Genomic DNA, 23,856 nt, shown 5'->3' on the forward strand with positions numbered 1-23,856 from the left:
ACAGTCTGGACGAAATTGGAATAGGGTTTTACATAATTGTTTAACAGAAAATGGATTCACACAAAACCAAGCTGACCATTGTGTATATTCTCAAGAGTCAAAAGAAGGGAAAGTGATCATAATTTTATGGTTCTATGATCTAATCATCGCTGCAAGGGATGGAAATTAATTGAAAAGAGTGAAAGGGATGCTTGCACAGCAATTCAAGATGAAGGATTTGGGGCAACTCAAGCATTTTCTTGGTATACATTTTGATTTTTCTGGTGGGTGTATTAAGATGTCACAAGAAAAGTACACGAACAAAACTCTACAGCGTTTTAACATGTCAGAATGTAGGGTAAGAGAAACTCCTTGTGAGCAAAAGCTTGAATACAGTGATGATGCAGTTAAAATGACAGACATCAGAATGTACAGAGAGGCCGTGGGCAGTCTGATATACCTGACAACCTGCACTAGGCCTGATCTGAGTTTTGTGGTGAGCAGGCTGTCACAGTACCTAGCTGAGCCTACACAGGAGCAATGGGTCACTGTGAAACATGTCCTGCGATACCTTAAAGGTACATCAAACAAAGGTTTAACCTTTAGGAGAAACAACACTGAGAATCTTGGTATACAAGCCTACAGCGATGCAGACTGGGCGGCTGATACCAGTGATCGCCGCAGTACAACAGGATACTGTGTGAGCCTAAGTGAGAACAGCGCACTTATTTCATGGAAGACGAAGAAGCAACCTACTGTTGCACTTTCCACATGCGAAGCAGAGTATATGGCACTTGCTTCTACTGTTCAAGAGTGTCTTTACCTAGAACAATTACTGGGGAATATGGAAAGTTACAAATACACACAAACAATAATACATGAGGACAATCAGGGGACAATGGCATATGTGCACGCTGTTAAGTGACGTAATTTCTGCTAAAAGTTTAGGATGGTTGTTGACATCCGGTAGCCATTGAAAGCGTACACTGTGCTAGCTATTCACCTCACCAGTCTTGTAACGAGCATATTTACCGTTATTTACTTGGAAGTTTCCTTCATCTCCTGTCCGTTTACGTGTCCTAAACATGACAGTTAAACAAAAAAAGTATCGTTTCAACAACGTACAGACAGCAGGTCCAACCACCACTGCTGTGTACCATTGTGCACAGCATCGACAAGGTGTAATTCCTACCTGAGCTTCCACACCTTTCCAAAGGACTCAGAACTGCAGAAACAATGGATCAGGAGAGATCATTTTATTATCACGAGTACTTCCCGTGTGTGTTTGCGATATTTTATCGCTGCTCGAACCTCCCAATCCTACTGGACGACGACGACTGCGACCTGGAGCTTTTCCTGTGCTATTTCAATGGAATAACTATACTATTCCAACTCCACGACCTGGAGTATGGGAAAGAACAGAGCGTCCACCCAACACTGATCTAACAGAGATGCAGACTGACCATGATGATGATGATGACCCCTTACCGTGTCATGAACATGACTACTGCGTCAGTAATGAGCCTGCTGCGCTTGATCTCTCCCTCAATGAAAATGAAGAGCTACGCGAGGAGATACCAAGGCTCCGAAAACAAATCGAAGACTTAACTGTCAGCAGCAAGTTCTGTTTGGAGCGGTTTTCTGCCTCTGATGATGACATACGATTCTTTACCAGGTAAATAAAAAATATGGCAGGACACAGTACAAGGATGGGCCTTCTCTGGTGTCTGAAATACATTGTGAATGAATTAGCCATTATATAACTTTATATATAACTTTTATATTCCACAGATTTGCAAGCCATGCACACCTGATGGGCTTTTGGAAGCAAATAGAGCCAGCCACCCACATCATACGGGTTACAAGAGCACAGACTGTTGAGAAGACTGATCAGGTCCCTCACTCTGCCAGTGCAACGGTAAATGTTTTCGTCTTGTCCATACAAAGCATGTTATGTCATCATTTTCAAATTAATCTTTACATCAAAAGAAGTTTTGATAGTCATAATGTAATATGACAATAGGATAATGTATTTTTTCCCCAGGTTCTTCAACCAATTGATGAGTTTTTTCTCTTCATGAACTACCTGTCATTGGGACTGATGCAAAAGGATTTGGCCCACAGATTTAGAATACATCGGTCAACTGTTAGTCGTATTATTAACACCTGGGCCAACCTCCTTTATACTGTATTGGGAGCTGTTTCTATTTGGTTAGATGTGGACACTGTGAAAACTCACCTCCCAGATGTGTTTCAGGACTACGCTGACACTCAAATAATTTTAGATTGCACAGAACTGAGATGTCAAACTCCAAATTCCCTTCTCCTCCAGAGTGAAGTGTTTTCCACTTATAAATCACACTGTACATTCAAAGGGTTGATTGGGATAGCCCCTCATGGCGCAGTGACCTTTGTGTCTTCTCTTTATCAAGGTGCTATCAGTGATAAAGAGATCTTAAAGCAGTCTGGCATTGTGGCCCTCCTTGACCCATCTATGGCCATCATGGTGGACAAGGGTTTCCTTGTTGAAGACTGCGTTCCATGCAAAGTCCACATACCCACGTTTCTGTCAAAGAGAGCTCAACTGTCTAGGTCAGAGATCAGAACGTCACAGTCCATTGCAAGACTGAGAGTCCATGTTGAGCGTGTGATTCGCAGAGTCAAAGAACATAAAATATTCAGCACAGTGATCACCCTTTCAATCACAGGGAGCATAAACCAAATTTTTTACTGTTGCCTGTCTTTTGGTGAATTATCAAAATGGCCCCTTGGTAAAAGCCTGGGCAAACAATGGCTAATCTCAATCCAGAATTAGACAGATGATGTAATATGAATCATGGTGATTTATTATTATTTTATATTTTCTCCAACCTTAAAATGATCCCTTTAAGGTCAGGGGTCGGCAAGCCGCGGCTCCAGAGCCGCATGCAGCTCAGCTTTTGAATAGAATTAATGAGTATTTAATTAACGTATAATATTTTTGAGACTTAAAAAATGTTCGGATGGAATTTCACAAATGTCCAGTATTTAGTTTCGGTTCGCTTGAGTGACATGTCATCGTCACTGAAATAAATTTCCAATTATTTTGCTTTTGTGGCTCCGAGTCAAAAAGCTTGCCGACCCCTGCTTTAGGTCATGCTAGTCTGTAAATATTGGCTGCAATGTTAAGGTTTAGTGCAATATGATAAATAGTATAAAATGCTTTCACTTTTATATGTAAAATTGACAACACAATACAACATTATGTATTTCTTAACTTTTACTGTATTTGTAAAAATGAAATGAATACAATAGTAATACAATTGACAGAATAATTTGAAATTGTTTTAATTGTTCATGAGTTCATTATGATTTTCTATTGCTTGGGCATAGAGGGGTATTTTGGCATGTAAGTGTTAAAGAAAAACATGTCACACCTCCTTTTCACCTCTTCTAATACACTGCTATCTCTGTAAACTCGCTGCACAAAAATATCATCATGGGCACAGATAACTAAATCACACCACTGCATACCAGTAATCAATAACTGGCCCTGGATTTGCCAATAATAACAATGGCTCTCCTTCAATCTGTGTAGGCCTTGTGCCACTTTGAGGAATTTGCAGTCTACATAGCTTTGTGCATTTGGGCACTTAATTTCAACAAGCCCAAATGATGGACGCTGAAGTGGTTCAAGTTCAAGTTTTTCAGAACTGCATAGTCCTTTAAGGCCCCCGTTTCCATTTCAAGTCCCCTCTTCATGTGTGCTGTTTGTCGTGTCCCTCGGATTATCCTTTCTGCCAGGCTTTCTGCAGCACCTGGACCTCTAACGTGGCTCACCTCTCTGAAATGTGAGGCAGTCACTCTTTCTCTCCTAAGTGAATGCCACTCAGGTGTAGCACTTTGGGATCTTGTTGCCTCCTCAATAAGGTGTGACTGTGACAAGGTCACAGAAAGTGAGCTTAGGTGTAGCTGTTCTTGGTGTGTTGGCACAAATGAATATTCAGGTGGGCTTAGATGGTAACATTCTAGTGGCAGACTCGGGAATGGGGGTGCATCCTCATGTATGACAACACTGTCAGATGGAGGTGGTGGTTGTTGATAGGACAATACACTGCCAACTTGTACCTTCCCAAAGATGGAGTCCACAAGTGGCTTGTCAGGCGAGATGTTCATTGTGCAGATGAGTGGAAGAGAATCTGCTTTCATTCCAGCGTAGACTGGTCCAGGATTGAGGGTGGCCCGGTGTGGGAGCTCACCGCTGTAGCCCTTGAAAAGTGTACTAAAAGAAGAGTGAATAACATTTATTTTTACACATTGTAATCTGTTCACCAGCACAACTGATTGGGAATCACATATCACATGTCATCTGAAGTACAACGAGGCTAAATTAAATTTTGAAGAGAACAGGGTCTTATCAGATGATCAAAAGCATTTATTTTTTTACCACACACTGTAATCTGCCTATTAAATTTGGTACTACATACCTAACTCCACTGGCTGTAGTAGCACCTGGTTTTGGCTTTAGGACAACCATGGCATCCACGGGTCCAGGCTTCACCCCCTATTAATTTAAAAGATGGTGTTAGTAAAGTGACTGTGATACAGTAACTAACATTAAATAATGAAATAAGACAAACCATTGTTGGTGGTTTATGCCACTTCTGTTCTGTCTGTGTGCATGAAAGGACAGGAGGCACGACAGACATGCCAGATTCAGAATAATGAGCAGTCTGGAAAAGCAATGCAACCAAGTGGTTGCAGATTCCGCAACCAGCAACACAAGAGCAGTTGCTGTTAATGAGCACAACTGGCATTGAATCACGTAATGTCATCTGAAATACACAAGAGGCAAAATGTAATATCTTGAAAAGAAGACTTCAGCAATGTCAATAGGCGCAATTTCTGTCCCATCATGTTGTTAGTGGTGAATGTCACTTGTCTATTGTCTCATGTAACGTTTGTGCTGTTTTGCATCACTCTTAAAACACTTGGCTATACTGTCGTTCTATTCTACAGTGTTGTGCATGGTTCAATCTACTAGTTCACTGAGCAACTATAAACTATAAAATATATTTTAGATTTAAACTTCATTTTCACTCCAGATGAAATGCTTACACATAGGAGTGAAACAGGCCTACTTATATTTATATTATTTTGTTGTTTCCACCACCAACAACAGAACAGTGCAGGTTTTACTTCAACTGCTTCTTGAAGAGTGTTATCAGAATATGTTAATAGGTGTAAGTGTTGAAGCCATATGTTAATAAAGAAGATAAAAGTTTTGAAAGACAGATTGGCAGATTTTAGAAAATGCAGTTTGAAGAATAGCTGAGGTGGACTATATTCTGCTTTTGAGTCATAGAGGTAGATAACAATAGCTCGAACTGTAAAATAAACTCCCATTTGTTTACTATAGGCAAAACAGACTGCTAATGATTCCCACTCAGCTACTCTGCATTTGGCTACCATTGTAAGCTTTGAAAACCAATGCCTATGGCTATCACAGCTTACGTGAAGTAAGAGCAAGGATAAAAGATTGAACTTGTGTTGAACTAACTTTTGAACTTGTTCAACAGAACTTTGAACGTGACACTGAACAGAACTCGTGTCATTTTAACCAGTCCTGCTCTCAGCTGGTGTGGCGTATCTGTTTTCTTCATAGATCTGTAGCAGTGAGCCCTCACTGTTATCTCGTTAGCCTTACTTTTGCCTGATACTTCCATCAGAAATACAAACATGTTTTTAAAAGGCATTTCTAGTACTAGGACAGGTCGGTTCGTTACTAAAAACAACATCACTTCATTAGACTGCCACCTCAGGCTAGCTAGCTAACTAGCGTCAGCCACTTACCTTCAAAATTGCAGAGGTAGGATGAAACGTAGAACTTGAAACCCTTTTCAAGTTTACTCTGTGGCGTTGTACTTGATGCTCTGACAATACGACGCACATCGTTGACGGTAAACTTCGGAAACTCCAACAGGCACCTTGTGAATTTCATAGACTCGGCCATAAACATCTGCACTTCCGCATACCAACCGGAAATATGGTACCATCCTTACACCAAACGACGAAGTGGTGCGTGCACCTAAGCCATTAAAAAATAATAAATAATAAAAATTGAGACGACATTACAGCTTTAAAAACGCAATAAACCAATAACATATGTACTAGATAAGCAAAAATAAGGTACCAACAAAATAAGGTTCACAGCTCCGTGTTCCTCGGGAGCGGAATATGTAAACAACGCGAGTGGAAACTATCTAACGGTGGTACGCTAACGACAGCTAGCGTCGCCACAGCGGGCTACAGTTAAGCTCGCCCATTAAGACGGAAGATATGATTAGTCAATTTAGCTGTCATTTGAAACTGGTATTGAGCTGAATTATAACTGCGTGGCCCTCTGTAAACGAACAGCGGGCATCACAGTTAGCTCGTTAGTTTCCTGTTTACTTTCTAGAAACGTCAGAGGGCGTAATATGGCGACTTCAAGCTGATTGGTTTAGTAGCCTCAATATGCAAAATAGTAACGCATTCTGGTAGCGAAATCTTATTTTGCACAGGGAAAAAATAAAATAACGTTTGAACAGTTAATGTAGAACTAAAATATATGTAATATAGAACTATTCTGTTTCCTAATATATATTTAGGTTAATATATTTTTTGGCATACCGTCATCGAGACATATATAAATTTATAGTGCTATATATATTGTACAAATGGCCAACGTTAAATGTGTTGTTAGGAAGCACTAGATGTTGCGCTCCCTTGGAAAGGAATCGTATGGTAATGGCATGCGATTGAAGGGTTGAAGGGCTCCTAGTGACCTGCAACCGATTTTTTTTTACAACCTTTAGCACCACCTGACACAGTGCTCTCCTATTTTGTCCGCCTAAGCATGAAAGCCTCATATTGGACCTTTGGGTTTACCCTAAGGTGTTTAACAAGATTTCTTGTGTTGCCACAACTCCTTATAGTTTTTTTTTTTACACAAATCACAAACAGCATCTTGGCTCTTTGTGGGGCTGAAATAGCTCCACACATGACTTCTCTTGCGTTCCGCCATAGCGTACGTACAGCGCCCTAGTACACTGAGTGAGCGTCTGTGTGTGTGTGTGTGTGTGTGTGTGTGTGAGCGTGCCGCAGTACTTACGCATTATGCACTGACCCAGGCGGAAGAAAAAGTAGTTCCCACCAACCGCATATCATTTAGACAAGATCTCAATATTTTTGTTACTTCCACAGTGTTCCTGTTAGTGCTTTGCATTACCTCAAATGACTGAAGTATCAAAAGTATGGATATTCTGATTTGAAAATCGATTTTACAACATAAAGACCTGGTATCGATGGAATGGATATTTCAGTATCGATCCGCGCATCACTAACTAGAGCTGCGTCAACAAGCCTAATTACAGGATTAGGGCTGCATGTATGAACATCACACACTGACAGAGGTGGGTAGAGTATTCAACAATTTTACTCAAGTTAAAATACTGTTACTTGAACCAAATGTTACTCAAGTAAAAGTAAAAGTATGCATCCAAAAATTTACTTGAGTAAAAGTAAAAAAGCACTTTGATAAAAAGCTACTCAAGTAGTGAGTAAATGCATGAGTACTGTCTCATGTCAATAAATTACATCATGGGAAATTGAATTACTGGAAACTGACTTTTAATGATAACAAAAATAATTTATTATAAAAAAAATATAATATATAAAATGTATTTATTATAAATAATTTGTATTTTAGTTTGTTCCTAATTATTAGACCTGTGTAACTTTATATCCTGAGAGTAGGCGGTATCCAACTAGAGATAGAAGGGCACCAAATTACCTAGGTGACTACGTAACTGAAGACGAGGATAGTGATGGAATGCATATCACAGTAGACTACTGCTGTAGAGCAGTGTGTGGCATTCCACAGACTTATGATGAAGCAATGCAATCAGACAATTCAAAAGAATGGAGAAAAGCAATGGATGAAGAAATCCAATCTCTAAATGAGAACAAAACCTTCACCCCGACAACACTAGCAGTGGGCAAGAAACCCGTGGGGGGTAGGTGGGTTTACGCAATCAAGTCTGGTGTAGATGGGAATGACCAATACAAGGCTCGATTTACCGCTAAGGGCTACAGCCAGAAAATGGGAGTAGACTATGGGGAAACGTTTTCACCAACAGCAGACCTAACGAGTAATAAGAGTTGTGTTACAAAAGGCAGTACAGGAACATTTACTGGTCCACCAGATGGATGTGAAAACGGCGTTCTTACAGTATATAAGCTGGAGAAATCACTTTATGGACTCAAACAGTCTGGACGAAATTGGAATAGGGTTTTACATAATTGTTTAACAGAAAATGGATTCACACAAAACCAAGCTGACCATTGTGTATATTCTCAAGAGTCAAAAGAAGGGAAAGTGATCATAATTTTATGGTTCTATGATCTAATCATCGCTGCAAGGGATGGAAATTAATTGAAAAGAGTGAAAGGGATGCTTGCACAGCAATTCAAGATGAAGGATTTGGGGCAACTCAAGCATTTTCTTGGTATACATTTTGATTTTTCTGGTGGGTGTATTAAGATGTCACAAGAAAAGTACACGAACAAAACTCTACAGCGTTTTAACATGTCAGAATGTAGGGTAAGAGAAACTCCTTGTGAGCAAAAGCTTGAATACAGTGATGATGCAGTTAAAATGACAGACATCAGAATGTACAGAGAGGCCGTGGGCAGTCTGATATACCTGACAACCTGCACTAGGCCTGATCTGAGTTTTGTGGTGAGCAGGCTGTCACAGTACCTAGCTGAGCCTACACAGGAGCAATGGGTCACTGTGAAACATGTCCTGCGATACCTTAAAGGTACATCAAACAAAGGTTTAACCTTTAGGAGAAACAACACTGAGAATCTTGGTATACAAGCCTACAGCGATGCAGACTGGGCGGCTGATACCAGTGATCGCCGCAGTACAACAGGATACTGTGTGAGCCTAAGTGAGAACAGCGCACTTATTTCATGGAAGACGAAGAAGCAACCTACTGTTGCACTTTCCACATGCGAAGCAGAGTATATGGCACTTGCTTCTACTGTTCAAGAGTGTCTTTACCTAGAACAATTACTGGGGAATATGGAAAGTTACAAATACACACAAACAATAATACATGAGGACAATCAGGGGACAATGGCATATGTGCACGCTGTTAAGTGACGTAATTTCTGCTAAAAGTTTAGGATGGTTGTTGACATCCGGTAGCCATTGAAAGCGTACACTGTGCTAGCTATTCACCTCACCAGTCTTGTAACGAGCATATTTACCGTTATTTACTTGGAAGTTTCCTTCATCTCCTGTCCGTTTACGTGTCCTAAACATGACAGTTAAACAAAAAAAGTATCGTTTCAACAACGTACAGACAGCAGGTCCAACCACCACTGCTGTGTACCATTGTGCACAGCATCGACAAGGTGTAATTCCTACCTGAGCTTCCACACCTTTCCAAAGGACTCAGAACTGCAGAAACAATGGATCAGGAGAGATCATTTTATTATCACGAGTACTTCCCGTGTGTGTTTGCGATATTTTATCGCTGCTCGAACCTCCCAATCCTACTGGACGACGACGACTGCGACCTGGAGCTTTTCCTGTGCTATTTCAATGGAATAACTATACTATTCCAACTCCACGACCTGGAGTATGGGAAAGAACAGAGCGTCCACCCAACACTGATCTAACAGAGATGCAGACTGACCATGATGATGATGATGACCCCTTACCGTGTCATGAACATGACTACTGCGTCAGTAATGAGCCTGCTGCGCTTGATCTCTCCCTCAATGAAAATGAAGAGCTACGCGAGGAGATACCAAGGCTCCGAAAACAAATCGAAGACTTAACTGTCAGCAGCAAGTTCTGTTTGGAGCGGTTTTCTGCCTCTGATGATGACATACGATTCTTTACCAGGTAAATAAAAAATATGGCAGGACACAGTACAAGGATGGGCCTTCTCTGGTGTCTGAAATACATTGTGAATGAATTAGCCATTATATAACTTTATATATAACTTTTATATTCCACAGATTTGCAAGCCATGCACACCTGATGGGCTTTTGGAAGCAAATAGAGCCAGCCACCCACATCATACGGGTTACAAGAGCACAGACTGTTGAGAAGACTGATCAGGTCCCTCACTCTGCCAGTGCAACGGTAAATGTTTTCGTCTTGTCCATACAAAGCATGTTATGTCATCATTTTCAAATTAATCTTTACATCAAAAGAAGTTTTGATAGTCATAATGTAATATGACAATAGGATAATGTATTTTTTCCCCAGGTTCTTCAACCAATTGATGAGTTTTTTCTCTTCATGAACTACCTGTCATTGGGACTGATGCAAAAGGATTTGGCCCACAGATTTAGAATACATCGGTCAACTGTTAGTCGTATTATTAACACCTGGGCCAACCTCCTTTATACTGTATTGGGAGCTGTTTCTATTTGGTTAGATGTGGACACTGTGAAAACTCACCTCCCAGATGTGTTTCAGGACTACGCTGACACTCAAATAATTTTAGATTGCACAGAACTGAGATGTCAAACTCCAAATTCCCTTCTCCTCCAGAGTGAAGTGTTTTCCACTTATAAATCACACTGTACATTCAAAGGGTTGATTGGGATAGCCCCTCATGGCGCAGTGACCTTTGTGTCTTCTCTTTATCAAGGTGCTATCAGTGATAAAGAGATCTTAAAGCAGTCTGGCATTGTGGCCCTCCTTGACCCATCTATGGCCATCATGGTGGACAAGGGTTTCCTTGTTGAAGACTGCGTTCCATGCAAAGTCCACATACCCACGTTTCTGTCAAAGAGAGCTCAACTGTCTAGGTCAGAGATCAGAACGTCACAGTCCATTGCAAGACTGAGAGTCCATGTTGAGCGTGTGATTCGCAGAGTCAAAGAACATAAAATATTCAGCACAGTGATCACCCTTTCAATCACAGGGAGCATAAACCAAATTTTTTACTGTTGCCTGTCTTTTGGTGAATTATCAAAATGGCCCCTTGGTAAAAGCCTGGGCAAACAATGGCTAATCTCAATCCAGAATTAGACAGATGATGTAATATGAATCATGGTGATTTATTATTATTTTATATTTTCTCCAACCTTAAAATGATCCCTTTAAGGTCAGGGGTCGGCAAGCCGCGGCTCCAGAGCCGCATGCAGCTCAGCTTTTGAATAGAATTAATGAGTATTTAATTAACGTATAATATTTTTGAGACTTAAAAAATGTTCGGATGGAATTTCACAAATGTCCAGTATTTAGTTTCGGTTCGCTTGAGTGACATGTCATCGTCACTGAAATAAATTTCCAATTATTTTGCTTTTGTGGCTCCGAGTCAAAAAGCTTGCCGACCCCTGCTTTAGGTCATGCTAGTCTGTAAATATTGGCTGCAATGTTAAGGTTTAGTGCAATATGATAAATAGTATAAAATGCTTTCACTTTTATATGTAAAATTGACAACACAATACAACATTATGTATTTCTTAACTTTTACTGTATTTGTAAAAATGAAATGAATACAATAGTAATACAATTGACAGAATAATTTGAAATTGTTTTAATTGTTCATGAGTTCATTATGATTTTCTATTGCTTGGGCATAGAGGGGTATTTTGGCATGTAAGTGTTAAAGAAAAACATGTCACACCTCCTTTTCACCTCTTCTAATACACTGCTATCTCTGTAAACTCGCTGCACAAAAATATCATCATGGGCACAGATAACTAAATCACACCACTGCATACCAGTAATCAATAACTGGCCCTGGATTTGCCAATAATAACAATGGCTCTCCTTCAATCTGTGTAGGCCTTGTGCCACTTTGAGGAATTTGCAGTCTACATAGCTTTGTGCATTTGGGCACTTAATTTCAACAAGCCCAAATGATGGACGCTGAAGTGGTTCAAGTTCAAGTTTTTCAGAACTGCATAGTCCTTTAAGGCCCCCGTTTCCATTTCAAGTCCCCTCTTCATGTGTGCTGTTTGTCGTGTCCCTCGGATTATCCTTTCTGCCAGGCTTTCTGCAGCACCTGGACCTCTAACGTGGCTCACCTCTCTGAAATGTGAGGCAGTCACTCTTTCTCTCCTAAGTGAATGCCACTCAGGTGTAGCACTTTGGGATCTTGTTGCCTCCTCAATAAGGTGTGACTGTGACAAGGTCACAGAAAGTGAGCTTAGGTGTAGCTGTTCTTGGTGTGTTGGCACAAATGAATATTCAGGTGGGCTTAGATGGTAACATTCTAGTGGCAGACTCGGGAATGGGGGTGCATCCTCATGTATGACAACACTGTCAGATGGAGGTGGTGGTTGTTGATAGGACAATACACTGCCAACTTGTACCTTCCCAAAGATGGAGTCCACAAGTGGCTTGTCAGGCGAGATGTTCATTGTGCAGATGAGTGGAAGAGAATCTGCTTTCATTCCAGCGTAGACTGGTCCAGGATTGAGGGTGGCCCGGTGTGGGAGCTCACCGCTGTAGCCCTTGAAAAGTGTACTAAAAGAAGAGTGAATAACATTTATTTTTACACATTGTAATCTGTTCACCAGCACAACTGATTGGGAATCACATATCACATGTCATCTGAAGTACAACGAGGCTAAATTAAATTTTGAAGAGAACAGGGTCTTATCAGATGATCAAAAGCATTTATTTTTTTACCACACACTGTAATCTGCCTATTAAATTTGGTACTACATACCTAACTCCACTGGCTGTAGTAGCACCTGGTTTTGGCTTTAGGACAACCATGGCATCCACGGGTCCAGGCTTCACCCCCTATTAATTTAAAAGATGGTGTTAGTAAAGTGACTGTGATACAGTAACTAACATTAAATAATGAAATAAGACAAACCATTGTTGGTGGTTTATGCCACTTCTGTTCTGTCTGTGTGCATGAAAGGACAGGAGGCACGACAGACATGCCAGATTCAGAATAATGAGCAGTCTGGAAAAGCAATGCAACCAAGTGGTTGCAGATTCCGCAACCAGCAACACAAGAGCAGTTGCTGTTAATGAGCACAACTGGCATTGAATCACGTAATGTCATCTGAAATACACAAGAGGCAAAATGTAATATCTTGAAAAGAAGACTTCAGCAATGTCAATAGGCGCAATTTCTGTCCCATCATGTTGTTAGTGGTGAATGTCACTTGTCTATTGTCTCATGTAACGTTTGTGCTGTTTTGCATCACTCTTAAAACACTTGGCTATACTGTCGTTCTATTCTACAGTGTTGTGCATGGTTCAATCTACTAGTTCACTGAGCAACTATAAACTATAAAATATATTTTAGATTTAAACTTCATTTTCACTCCAGATGAAATGCTTACACATAGGAGTGAAACAGGCCTACTTATATTTATATTATTTTGTTGTTTCCACCACCAACAACAGAACAGTGCAGGTTTTACTTCAACTGCTTCTTGAAGAGTGTTATCAGAATATGTTAATAGGTGTAAGTGTTGAAGCCATATGTTAATAAAGAAGATAAAAGTTTTGAAAGACAGATTGGCAGATTTTAGAAAATGCAGTTTGAAGAATAGCTGAGGTGGACTATATTCTGCTTTTGAGTCATAGAGGTAGATAACAATAGCTCGAACTGTAAAATAAACTCCCATTTGTTTACTATAGGCAAAACAGACTGCTAATGATTCCCACTCAGCTACTCTGCATTTGGCTACCATTGTAAGCTTTGAAAACCAATGCCTATGGCTATCACAGCTTACGTGAAGTAAGAGCAAGGATAAAAGATTGAACTTGTGTTGAACTAACTTTTGAACTTGTTCAACAGAACTTTGAACGTGACACTGAACAGAACTCGTGTCATTTTAACCAGTCCTGCTCTCAGCTGGTGTGGCGTATCTGTTTTCTTCATAGATCTGTAGCAGTGAGCCCTCACTGTTATCTCGTTAGCCTTACTTTTGCCTGATACTTCCATCAGAAATACAAACATGTTTTTAAAAGGCATTTCTAGTACTAGGACAGGTCGGTTCGTTACTAAAAACAACATCACTTCATTAGACTGCCACCTCAGGCTAGCTAGCTAACTAGCGTCAGCCACTTACCTTCAAAATTGCAGAGGTAGGATGAAACGTAGAACTTGAAACCCTTTTCAAGTTTACTCTGTGGCGTTGTACTTGATGCTCTGACAATACGACGCACATCGTTGACGGTAAACTTCGGAAACTCCAACAGGCACCTTGTGAATTTCATAGACTCGGCCATAAACATCTGCACTTCCGCATACCAACCGGAAATATGGTACCATCCTTACACCAAACGACGAAGTGGTGCGTGCACCTAAGCCATTAAAAAATAATAAATAATAAAAATTGAGACGACATTACAGCTTTAAAAACGCAATAAACCAATAACATATGTACTAGATAAGCAAAAATAAGGTACCAACAAAATAAGGTTCACAGCTCCGTGTTCCTCGGGAGCGGAATATGTAAACAACGCGAGTGGAAACTATCTAACGGTGGTACGCTAACGACAGCTAGCGTCGCCACAGCGGGCTACAGTTAAGCTCGCCCATTAAGACGGAAGATATGATTAGTCAATTTAGCTGTCATTTGAAACTGGTATTGAGCTGAATTATAACTGCGTGGCCCTCTGTAAACGAACAGCGGGCATCACAGTTAGCTCGTTAGTTTCCTGTTTACTTTCTAGAAACGTCAGAGGGCGTAATATGGCGACTTCAAGCTGATTGGTTTAGTAGCCTCAATATGCAAAATAGTAACGCATTCTGGTAGCGAAATCTTATTTTGCACAGGGAAAAAATAAAATAACGTTTGAACAGTTAATGTAGAACTAAAATATATGTAATATAGAACTATTCTGTTTCCTAATATATATTTAGGTTAATATATTTTTTGGCATACCGTCATCGAGACATATATAAATTTATAGTGCTATATATATTGTACAAATGGCCAACGTTAAATGTGTTGTTAGGAAGCACTAGATGTTGCGCTCCCTTGGAAAGGAATCGTATGGTAATGGCATGCGATTGAAGGGTTGAAGGGCTCCTAGTGACCTGCAACCGATTTTTTTTACAACCTTTAGCACCACCTGACACAGTGCTCTCCTATTTTGTCCGCCTAAGCATGAAAGCCTCATATTGGACCTTTGGGTTTACCCTAAGGTGTTTAACAAGATTTCTTGTGTTGCCACAACTCCTTATAGTTTTTTTTTTTACACAAATCACAAACAGCATCTTGGCTCTTTGTGGGGCTGAAATAGCTCCACACATGACTTCTCTTGCGTTCCGCCATAGCGTACGTACAGCGCCCTAGTACACTGAGTGAGCGTCTGTGTGTGTGTGTGTGTGTGTGTGTGTGTGTGTGAGCGTGCCGCAGTACTTACGCATTATGCACTGACCCAGGCGGAAGAAAAAGTAGTTCCCACCAACCGCATATCATTTAGACAAGATCTCAATATTTTTGTTACTTCCACAGTGTTCCTGTTAGTGCTTTGCATTACCTCAAATGACTGAAGTATCAAAAGTATGGATATTCTGATTTGAAAATCGATTTTACAACATAAAGACCTGGTATCGATGGAATGGATATTTCAGTATCGATCCGCGCATCACTAACTAGAGCTGCGTCAACAAGCCTAATTACAGGATTAGGGCTGCATGTATGAACATCACACACTGACAGAGGTGGGTAGAGTATTCAACAATTTTACTCAAGTTAAAATACTGTTACTTGAACCAAATGTTACTCAAGTAAAAGTAAAAGTATGCATCCAAAAATTTACTTGAGTAAAAGTAAAAAAGCACTTTGATAAAAAGCTACTCAAGTAGTGAGTAAATGCATGAGTACTGTCTCATGTCAATAAATTACATCATGGGAAATTGAATTACTGGAAACTGACTTTTAATGATAACAAAAATAATTTATTATAAAAAAAATATAATATATAAAATGTATTTATTATAAATAATTTGTATTTTAGTTTGTTCCTAATTATTAGACCTGTGTAACTTTATATCCTGAGAGTAGGCGGTATCCAACTAGAGATAGAAGGGCACCAAATTACCTAGGTGACTACGTAACTGAAGACGAGGATAGTGATGGAATGCATATCACAGTAGACTACTGCTGTAGAGCAGTGTGTGGCATTCCACAGACTTATGATGAAGCAATGCAATCAGACAATTCAAAAGAATGGAGAAAAGCAATGGATGAAGAAATCCAATCTCTAAATGAGAACAAAACCTTCACCCCGACAACACTAGCAGTGGGCAAGAAACCCGTGGGGGGTAGGTGGGTTTACGCAATCAAGTCTGGTGTAGATGGGAATGACCAATACAAGGCTCGATTTACCGCTAAGGGCTACAGCCAGAAAATGGGAGTAGACTATGGGGAAACGTTTTCACCAACAGCAGACCTAACGAGTAATAAGAGTTGTGTTACAAAAGGCAGTACAGGAACATTTACTGGTCCACCAGATGGATGTGAAAACGGCGTTCTTACAGTATATAAGCTGGAGAAATCACTTTATGGACTCAAACAGTCTGGACGAAATTGGAATAGGGTTTTACATAATTGTTTAACAGAAAATGGATTCACACAAAACCAAGCTGACCATTGTGTATATTCTCAAGAGTCAAAAGAAGGGAAAGTGATCATAATTTTATGGTTCTATGATCTAATCATCGCTGCAAGGGATGGAAATTAATTGAAAAGAGTGAAAGGGATGCTTGCACAGCAATTCAAGATGAAGGATTTGGGGCAACTCAAGCATTTTCTTGGTATACATTTTGATTTTTCTGGTGGGTGTATTAAGATGTCACAAGAAAAGTACACGAACAAAACTCTACAGCGTTTTAACATGTCAGAATGTAGGGTAAGAGAAACTCCTTGTGAGCAAAAGCTTGAATACAGTGATGATGCAGTTAAAATGACAGACATCAGAATGTACAGAGAGGCCGTGGGCAGTCTGATATACCTGACAACCTGCACTAGGCCTGATCTGAGTTTTGTGGTGAGCAGGCTGTCACAGTACCTAGCTGAGCCTACACAGGAGCAATGGGTCACTGTGAAACATGTCCTGCGATACCTTAAAGGTACATCAAACAAAGGTTTAACCTTTAGGAGAAACAACACTGAGAATCTTGGTATACAAGCCTACAGCGATGCAGACTGGGCGGCTGATACCAGTGATCGCCGCAGTACAACAGGATACTGTGTGAGCCTAAGTGAGAACAGCGCACTTATTTCATGGAAGACGAAGAAGCAACCTACTGTTGCACTTTCCACATGCGAAGCAGAGTATATGGCACTTGCTTCTACTGTTCAAGAGTGTCTTTACCTAGAACAATTACTGGGGAATATGGAAAGTTACAAATACACACAAACAATAATACATGAGGACAATCAGGGGACAATGGCATATGTGCACGCTGTTAAGTGACGTAATTTCTGCTAAAAGTTTAGGATGGTTGTTGACATCCGGTAGCCATTGAAAGCGTACACTGTGCTAGCTATTCACCTCACCAGTCTTGTAACGAGCATATTTACCGTTATTTACTTGGAAGTTTCCTTCATCTCCTGTCCGTTTACGTGTCCTAAACATGACAGTTAAACAAAAAAAGTATCGTTTCAACAACGTACAGACAGCAGGTCCAACCACCACTGCTGTGTACCATTGTGCACAGCATCGACAAGGTGTAATTCCTACCTGAGCTTCCACACCTTTCCAAAGGACTCAGAACTGCAGAAACAATGGGTGGTTAAGATCAGGAGAGATCATTTTATTATCACGAGTACTTCCCGTGTGTGTTTGCGATATTTTATCGCTGCTCGAACCTCCCAATCCTACTGGACGACGACGACTGCGACCTGGAGCTTTTCCTGTGCTATTTCAATGGAATAACTATACTATTCCAACTCCACGACCTGGAGTATGGGAAAGAACAGAGCGTCCACCCAACACTGATCTAACAGAGATGCAGACTGACCATGATGATGATGATGACCCCTTACCGTGTCATGAACATGACTACTGCGTCAGTAATGAGCCTGCTGCGCTTGATCTCTCCCTCAATGAAAATGAAGAGCTACGCGAGGAGATACCAAGGCTCCGAAAACAAATCGAAGACTTAACTGTCAGCAGCAAGTTCTGTTTGGAGCGGTTTTCTGCCTCTGATGATGACATACGATTCTTTACCAGGTAAATAAAAAATATGGCAGGACACAGTACAAGGATGGGCCTTCTCTGGTGTCTGAAATACATTGTGAATGAATTAGCCATTATATAACTTTATATATAACTTTTATATTCCACAGATTTGCAAGCCATGCACACCTGATGGGCTTTTGGAAGCAAATAGAGCCAGCCACCCACATCATACGGGTTACAAGAGCACAGACTGTTGAGAAGACTGATCAGGTCCCTCACTCTGCCAGTGCAACGGTAAATGTTTTCGTCTTGTCCATACAAAGCATGTTATGTCATCATTTTCAAATTAATCTTTACATCAAAAGAAGTTTTGATAGTCATAATGTAATATGACAATAGGATAATGTATTTTTTCCCCAGGTTCTTCAACCAATTGATGAGTTTTTTCTCTTCATGAACTACCTGTCATTGGGACTGATGCAAAAGGATTTGGCCCACAGATTTAGAATACATCGGTCAACTGTTAGTCGTATTATTAACACCTGGGCCAACCTCCTTTATACTGTATTGGGAGCTGTTTCTATTTGGTTAGATGTGGACACTGTGAAAACTCACCTCCCAGATGTGTTTCAGGACTACGCTGACACTCAAATAATTTTAGATTGCACAGAACTGAGATGTCAAACTCCAAATTCCCTTCTCCTCCAGAGTGAAGTGTTTTCCACTTATAAATCACACTGTACATTCAAAGGGTTGATTGGGATAGCCCCTCATGGCGCAGTGACCTTTGTGTCTTCTCTTTATCAAGGTGCTATCAGTGATAAAGAGATCTTAAAGCAGTCTGGCATTGTGGCCCTCCTTGACCCATCTATGGCCATCATGGTGGACAAGGGTTTCCTTGTTGAAGACTGCGTTCCATGCAAAGTCCACATACCCACGTTTCTGTCAAAGAGAGCTCAACTGTCTAGGTCAGAGATCAGAACGTCACAGTCCATTGCAAGACTGAGAGTCCATGTTGAGCGTGTGATTCGCAGAGTCAAAGAACATAAAATATTCAGCACAGTGATCACCCTTTCAATCACAGGGAGCATAAACCAAATTTTTTACTGTTGCCTGTCTTTTGGTGAATTATCAAAATGGCCCCTTGGTAAAAGCCTGGGCAAACAATGGCTAATCTCAATCCAGAATTAGACAGATGATGTAATATGAATCATGGTGATTTATTATTATTTTATATTTTCTCCAACCTTAAAATGATCCCTTTAAGGTCAGGGGTCGGCAAGCCGCGGCTCCAGAGCCGCATGCAGCTCAGCTTTTGAATAGAATTAATGAGTATTTAATTAACGTATAATATTTTTGAGACTTAAAAAATGTTCGGATGGAATTTCACAAATGTCCAGTATTTAGTTTCGGTTCGCTTGAGTGACATGTCATCGTCACTGAAATAAATTTCCAATTATTTTGCTTTTGTGGCTCCGAGTCAAAAAGCTTGCCGACCCCTGCTTTAGGTCATGCTAGTCTGTAAATATTGGCTGCAATGTTAAGGTTTAGTGCAATATGATAAATAGTATAAAATGCTTTCACTTTTATATGTAAAATTGACAACACAATACAACATTATGTATTTCTTAACTTTTACTGTATTTGTAAAAATGAAATGAATACAATAGTAATACAATTGACAGAATAATTTGAAATTGTTTTAATTGTTCATGAGTTCATTATGATTTTCTATTGCTTGGGCATAGAGGGGTATTTTGGCATGTAAGTGTTAAAGAAAAACATGTCACACCTCCTTTTCACCTCTTCTAATACACTGCTATCTCTGTAAACTCGCTGCACAAAAATATCATCATGGGCACAGATAACTAAATCACACCACTGCATACCAGTAATCAATAACTGGCCCTGGATTTGCCAATAATAACAATGGCTCTCCTTCAATCTGTGTAGGCCTTGTGCCACTTTGAGGAATTTGCAGTCTACATAGCTTTGTGCATTTGGGCACTTAATTTCAACAAGCCCAAATGATGGACGCTGAAGTGGTTCAAGTTCAAGTTTTTCAGAACTGCATAGTCCTTTAAGGCCCCCGTTTCCATTTCAAGTCCCCTCTTCATGTGTGCTGTTTGTCGTGTCCCTCGGATTATCCTTTCTGCCAGGCTTTCTGCAGCACCTGGACCTCTAACGTGGCTCACCTCTCTGAAATGTGAGGCAGTCACTCTTTCTCTCCTAAGTGAATGCCACTCAGGTGTAGCACTTTGGGATCTTGTTGCCTCCTCAATAAGGTGTGACTGTGACAAGGTCACAGAAAGTGAGCTTAGGTGTAGCTGTTCTTGGTGTGTTGGCACAAATGAATATTCAGGTGGGCTTAGATGGTAACATTCTAGTGGCAGACTCGGGAATGGGGGTGCATCCTCATGTATGACAACACTGTCAGATGGAGGTGGTGGTTGTTGATAGGACAATACACTGCCAACTTGTACCTTCCCAAAGATGGAGTCCACAAGTGGCTTGTCAGGCGAGATGTTCATTGTGCAGATGAGTGGAAGAGAATCTGCTTTCATTCCAGCGTAGACTGGTCCAGGATTGAGGGTGGCCCGGTGTGGGAGCTCACCGCTGTAGCCCTTGAAAAGTGTACTAAAAGAAGAGTGAATAACATTTATTTTTACACATTGTAATCTGTTCACCAGCACAACTGATTGGGAATCACATATCACATGTCATCTGAAGTACAACGAGGCTAAATTAAATTTTGAAGAGAACAGGGTCTTATCAGATGATCAAAAGCATTTATTTTTTTACCACACACTGTAATCTGCCTATTAAATTTGGTACTACATACCTAACTCCACTGGCTGTAGTAGCACCTGGTTTTGGCTTTAGGACAACCATGGCATCCACGGGTCCAGGCTTCACCCCCTATTAATTTAAAAGATGGTGTTAGTAAAGTGACTGTGATACAGTAACTAACATTAAATAATGAAATAAGACAAACCATTGTTGGTGGTTTATGCCACTTCTGTTCTGTCTGTGTGCATGAAAGGACAGGAGGCACGACAGACATGCCAGATTCAGAATAATGAGCAGTCTGGAAAAGCAATGCAACCAAGTGGTTGCAGATTCCGCAACCAGCAACACAAGAGCAGTTGCTGTTAATGAGCACAACTGGCATTGAATCACGTAATGTCATCTGAAATACACAAGAGGCAAAATGTAATATCTTGAAAAGAAGACTTCAGCAATGTCAATAGGCGCAATTTCTGTCCCATCATGTTGTTAGTGGTGAATGTCACTTGTCTATTGTCTCATGTAACGTTTGTGCTGTTTTGCATCACTCTTAAAACACTTGGCTATACTGTCGTTCTATTCTACAGTGTTGTGCATGGTTCAATCTACTAGTTCACTGAGCAACTATAAACTATAAAATATATTTTAGATTTAAACTTCATTTTCACTCCAGATGAAATGCTTACACATAGGAGTGAAACAGGCCTACTTATATTTATATTATTTTGTTGTTTCCACCACCAACAACAGAACAGTGCAGGTTTTACTTCAACTGCTTCTTGAAGAGTGTTATCAGAATATGTTAATAGGTGTAAGTGTTGAAGCCATATGTTAATAAAGAAGATAAAAGTTTTGAAAGACAGATTGGCAGATTTTAGAAAATGCAGTTTGAAGAATAGCTGAGGTGGACTATATTCTGCTTTTGAGTCATAGAGGTAGATAACAATAGCTCGAACTGTAAAATAAACTCCCATTTGTTTACTATAGGCAAAACAGACTGCTAATGATTCCCACTCAGCTACTCTGCATTTGGCTACCATTGTAAGCTTTGAAAACCAATGCCTATGGCTATCACAGCTTACGTGAAGTAAGAGCAAGGATAAAAGATTGAACTTGTGTTGAACTAACTTTTGAACTTGTTCAACAGAACTTTGAACGTGACACTGAACAGAACTCGTGTCATTTTAACCAGTCCTGCTCTCAGCTGGTGTGGCGTATCTGTTTTCTTCATAGATCTGTAGCAGTGAGCCCTCACTGTTATCTCGTTAGCCTTACTTTTGCCTGATACTTCCATCAGAAATACAAACATGTTTTTAAAAGGCATTTCTAGTACTAGGACAGGTCGGTTCGTTACTAAAAACAACATCACTTCATTAGACTGCCACCTCAGGCTAGCTAGCTAACTAGCGTCAGCCACTTACCTTCAAAATTGCAGAGGTAGGATGAAACGTAGAACTTGAAACCCTTTTCAAGTTTACTCTGTGGCGTTGTACTTGATGCTCTGACAATACGACGCACATCGTTGACGGTAAACTTCGGAAACTCCAACAGGCACCTTGTGAATTTCATAGACTCGGCCATAAACATCTGCACTTCCGCATACCAACCGGAAATATGGTACCATCCTTACACCAAACGACGAAGTGGTGCGTGCACCTAAGCCATTAAAAAATAATAAATAATAAAAATTGAGACGACATTACAGCTTTAAAAACGCAATAAACCAATAACATATGTACTAGATAAGCAAAAATAAGGTACCAACAAAATAAGGTTCACAGCTCCGTGTTCCTCGGGAGCGGAATATGTAAACAACGCGAGTGGAAACTATCTAACGGTGGTACGCTAACGACAGCTAGCGTCGCCACAGCGGGCTACAGTTAAGCTCGCCCATTAAGACGGAAGATATGATTAGTCAATTTAGCTGTCATTTGAAACTGGTATTGAGCTGAATTATAACTGCGTGGCCCTCTGTAAACGAACAGCGGGCATCACAGTTAGCTCGTTAGTTTCCTGTTTACTTTCTAGAAACGTCAGAGGGCGTAATATGGCGACTTCAAGCTGATTGGTTTAGTAGCCTCAATATGCAAAATAGTAACGCATTCTGGTAGCGAAATCTTATTTTGCACAGGGAAAAAATAAAATAACGTTTGAACAGTTAATGTAGAACTAAAATATATGTAATATAGAACTATTCTGTTTCCTAATATATATTTAGGTTAATATATTTTTTGGCATACCGTCATCGAGACATATATAAATTTATAGTGCTATATATATTGTACAAATGGCCAACGTTAAATGTGTTGTTAGGAAGCACTAGATGTTGCGCTCCCTTGGAAAGGAATCGTATGGTAATGGCATGCGATTGAAGGGTTGAAGGGCTCCTAGTGACCTGCAACCGATTTTTTTTACAACCTTTAGCACCACCTGACACAGTGCTCTCCTATTTTGTCCGCCTAAGCATGAAAGCCTCATATTGGACCTTTGGGTTTACCCTAAGGGTGTTTAACAAGATTTCTTGTGTTGCCACAACTCCTTATAGTTTTTTTTTTTACACAAATCACAAACAGCATCTTGGCTCTTTGTGGGGCTGAAATAGCTCCACACATGACTTCTCTTGCGTTCCGCCATAGCGTACGTACAGCGCCCTAGTACACTGAGTGAGCGTCTGTGTGTGTGTGTGTGTGTGTGTGTGTGTGTGAGCGTGCCGCAGTACTTACGCATTATGCACTGACCCAGGCGGAAGAAAAAGTAGTTCCCACCAACCGCATATCATTTAGACAAGATCTCAATATTTTTGTTACTTCCACAGTGTTCCTGTTAGTGCTTTGCATTACCTCAAATGACTGAAGTATCAAAAGTATGGATATTCTGATTTGAAAATCGATTTTACAACATAAAGACCTGGTATCGATGGAATG

The 23,856-nt window shown here is 40.3% G+C and overlaps 3 protein-coding genes across 9 annotated transcripts; all 3 read right to left on the minus strand.

The window, feature by feature from the left end:
* Positions 1–3,379: 3,379 nt before the first annotated feature.
* On the minus strand, positions 3,380–6,372 carry LOC143501983 (uncharacterized). 3 transcript variants are annotated; one of them, XM_076995158.1, is made up of 5 exons: positions 6,156–6,372; positions 5,812–6,046; positions 4,599–4,793; positions 4,446–4,522; positions 3,380–4,240 (listed from the first exon to the last, which is right to left on the minus strand). In XM_076995158.1, the coding sequence occupies exons 2-5, from the start codon at positions 5,908–5,910 to the stop codon at positions 3,586–3,588; spliced, it is 1,026 nt and encodes a 341-aa protein (XP_076851273.1). In that variant the 5' UTR covers positions 5,911–6,046; positions 6,156–6,372; the 3' UTR covers positions 3,380–3,585. The 3 variants fall into 3 exon arrangements, 2 of the variants coding, with proteins under 2 accessions (XP_076851273.1, XP_076851272.1); XM_076995157.1 differs by having other exon boundaries at positions 6,152–6,372; XR_013127041.1 differs by lacking the exons at positions 3,380–4,240; positions 4,446–4,522; positions 4,599–4,793 and adding an exon at positions 5,416–5,677 and having other exon boundaries at positions 6,152–6,372.
* A 5,272-nt stretch (positions 6,373–11,644) lies between these two features.
* LOC143501980 (uncharacterized) lies at positions 11,645–14,637 on the minus strand. 3 transcript variants are annotated; one of them, XM_076995156.1, is made up of 5 exons: positions 14,421–14,637; positions 14,077–14,311; positions 12,864–13,058; positions 12,711–12,787; positions 11,645–12,505 (listed from the first exon to the last, which is right to left on the minus strand). In XM_076995156.1, the coding sequence occupies exons 2-5, from the start codon at positions 14,173–14,175 to the stop codon at positions 11,851–11,853; spliced, it is 1,026 nt and encodes a 341-aa protein (XP_076851271.1). In that variant the 5' UTR covers positions 14,176–14,311; positions 14,421–14,637; the 3' UTR covers positions 11,645–11,850. The 3 variants fall into 3 exon arrangements, 2 of the variants coding, with proteins under 2 accessions (XP_076851271.1, XP_076851270.1); XM_076995155.1 differs by having other exon boundaries at positions 14,417–14,637; XR_013127040.1 differs by lacking the exons at positions 11,645–12,505; positions 12,711–12,787; positions 12,864–13,058 and adding an exon at positions 13,681–13,942 and having other exon boundaries at positions 14,417–14,637.
* A 5,284-nt stretch (positions 14,638–19,921) lies between these two features.
* LOC143501979 (uncharacterized) lies at positions 19,922–22,914 on the minus strand. 3 transcript variants are annotated; one of them, XM_076995154.1, is made up of 5 exons: positions 22,698–22,914; positions 22,354–22,588; positions 21,141–21,335; positions 20,988–21,064; positions 19,922–20,782 (listed from the first exon to the last, which is right to left on the minus strand). In XM_076995154.1, the coding sequence occupies exons 2-5, from the start codon at positions 22,450–22,452 to the stop codon at positions 20,128–20,130; spliced, it is 1,026 nt and encodes a 341-aa protein (XP_076851269.1). In that variant the 5' UTR covers positions 22,453–22,588; positions 22,698–22,914; the 3' UTR covers positions 19,922–20,127. The 3 variants fall into 3 exon arrangements, 2 of the variants coding, with proteins under 2 accessions (XP_076851269.1, XP_076851268.1); XM_076995153.1 differs by having other exon boundaries at positions 22,694–22,914; XR_013127039.1 differs by lacking the exons at positions 19,922–20,782; positions 20,988–21,064; positions 21,141–21,335 and adding an exon at positions 21,958–22,219 and having other exon boundaries at positions 22,694–22,914.
* Positions 22,915–23,856: the final 942 nt, after the last annotated feature.

Source organism: Brachyhypopomus gauderio, unplaced genomic scaffold (assembly GCF_052324685.1).
Source record: "Brachyhypopomus gauderio isolate BG-103 unplaced genomic scaffold, BGAUD_0.2 sc183, whole genome shotgun sequence".
NCBI lineage: Eukaryota > Metazoa > Chordata > Actinopteri > Gymnotiformes > Hypopomidae > Brachyhypopomus > Brachyhypopomus gauderio.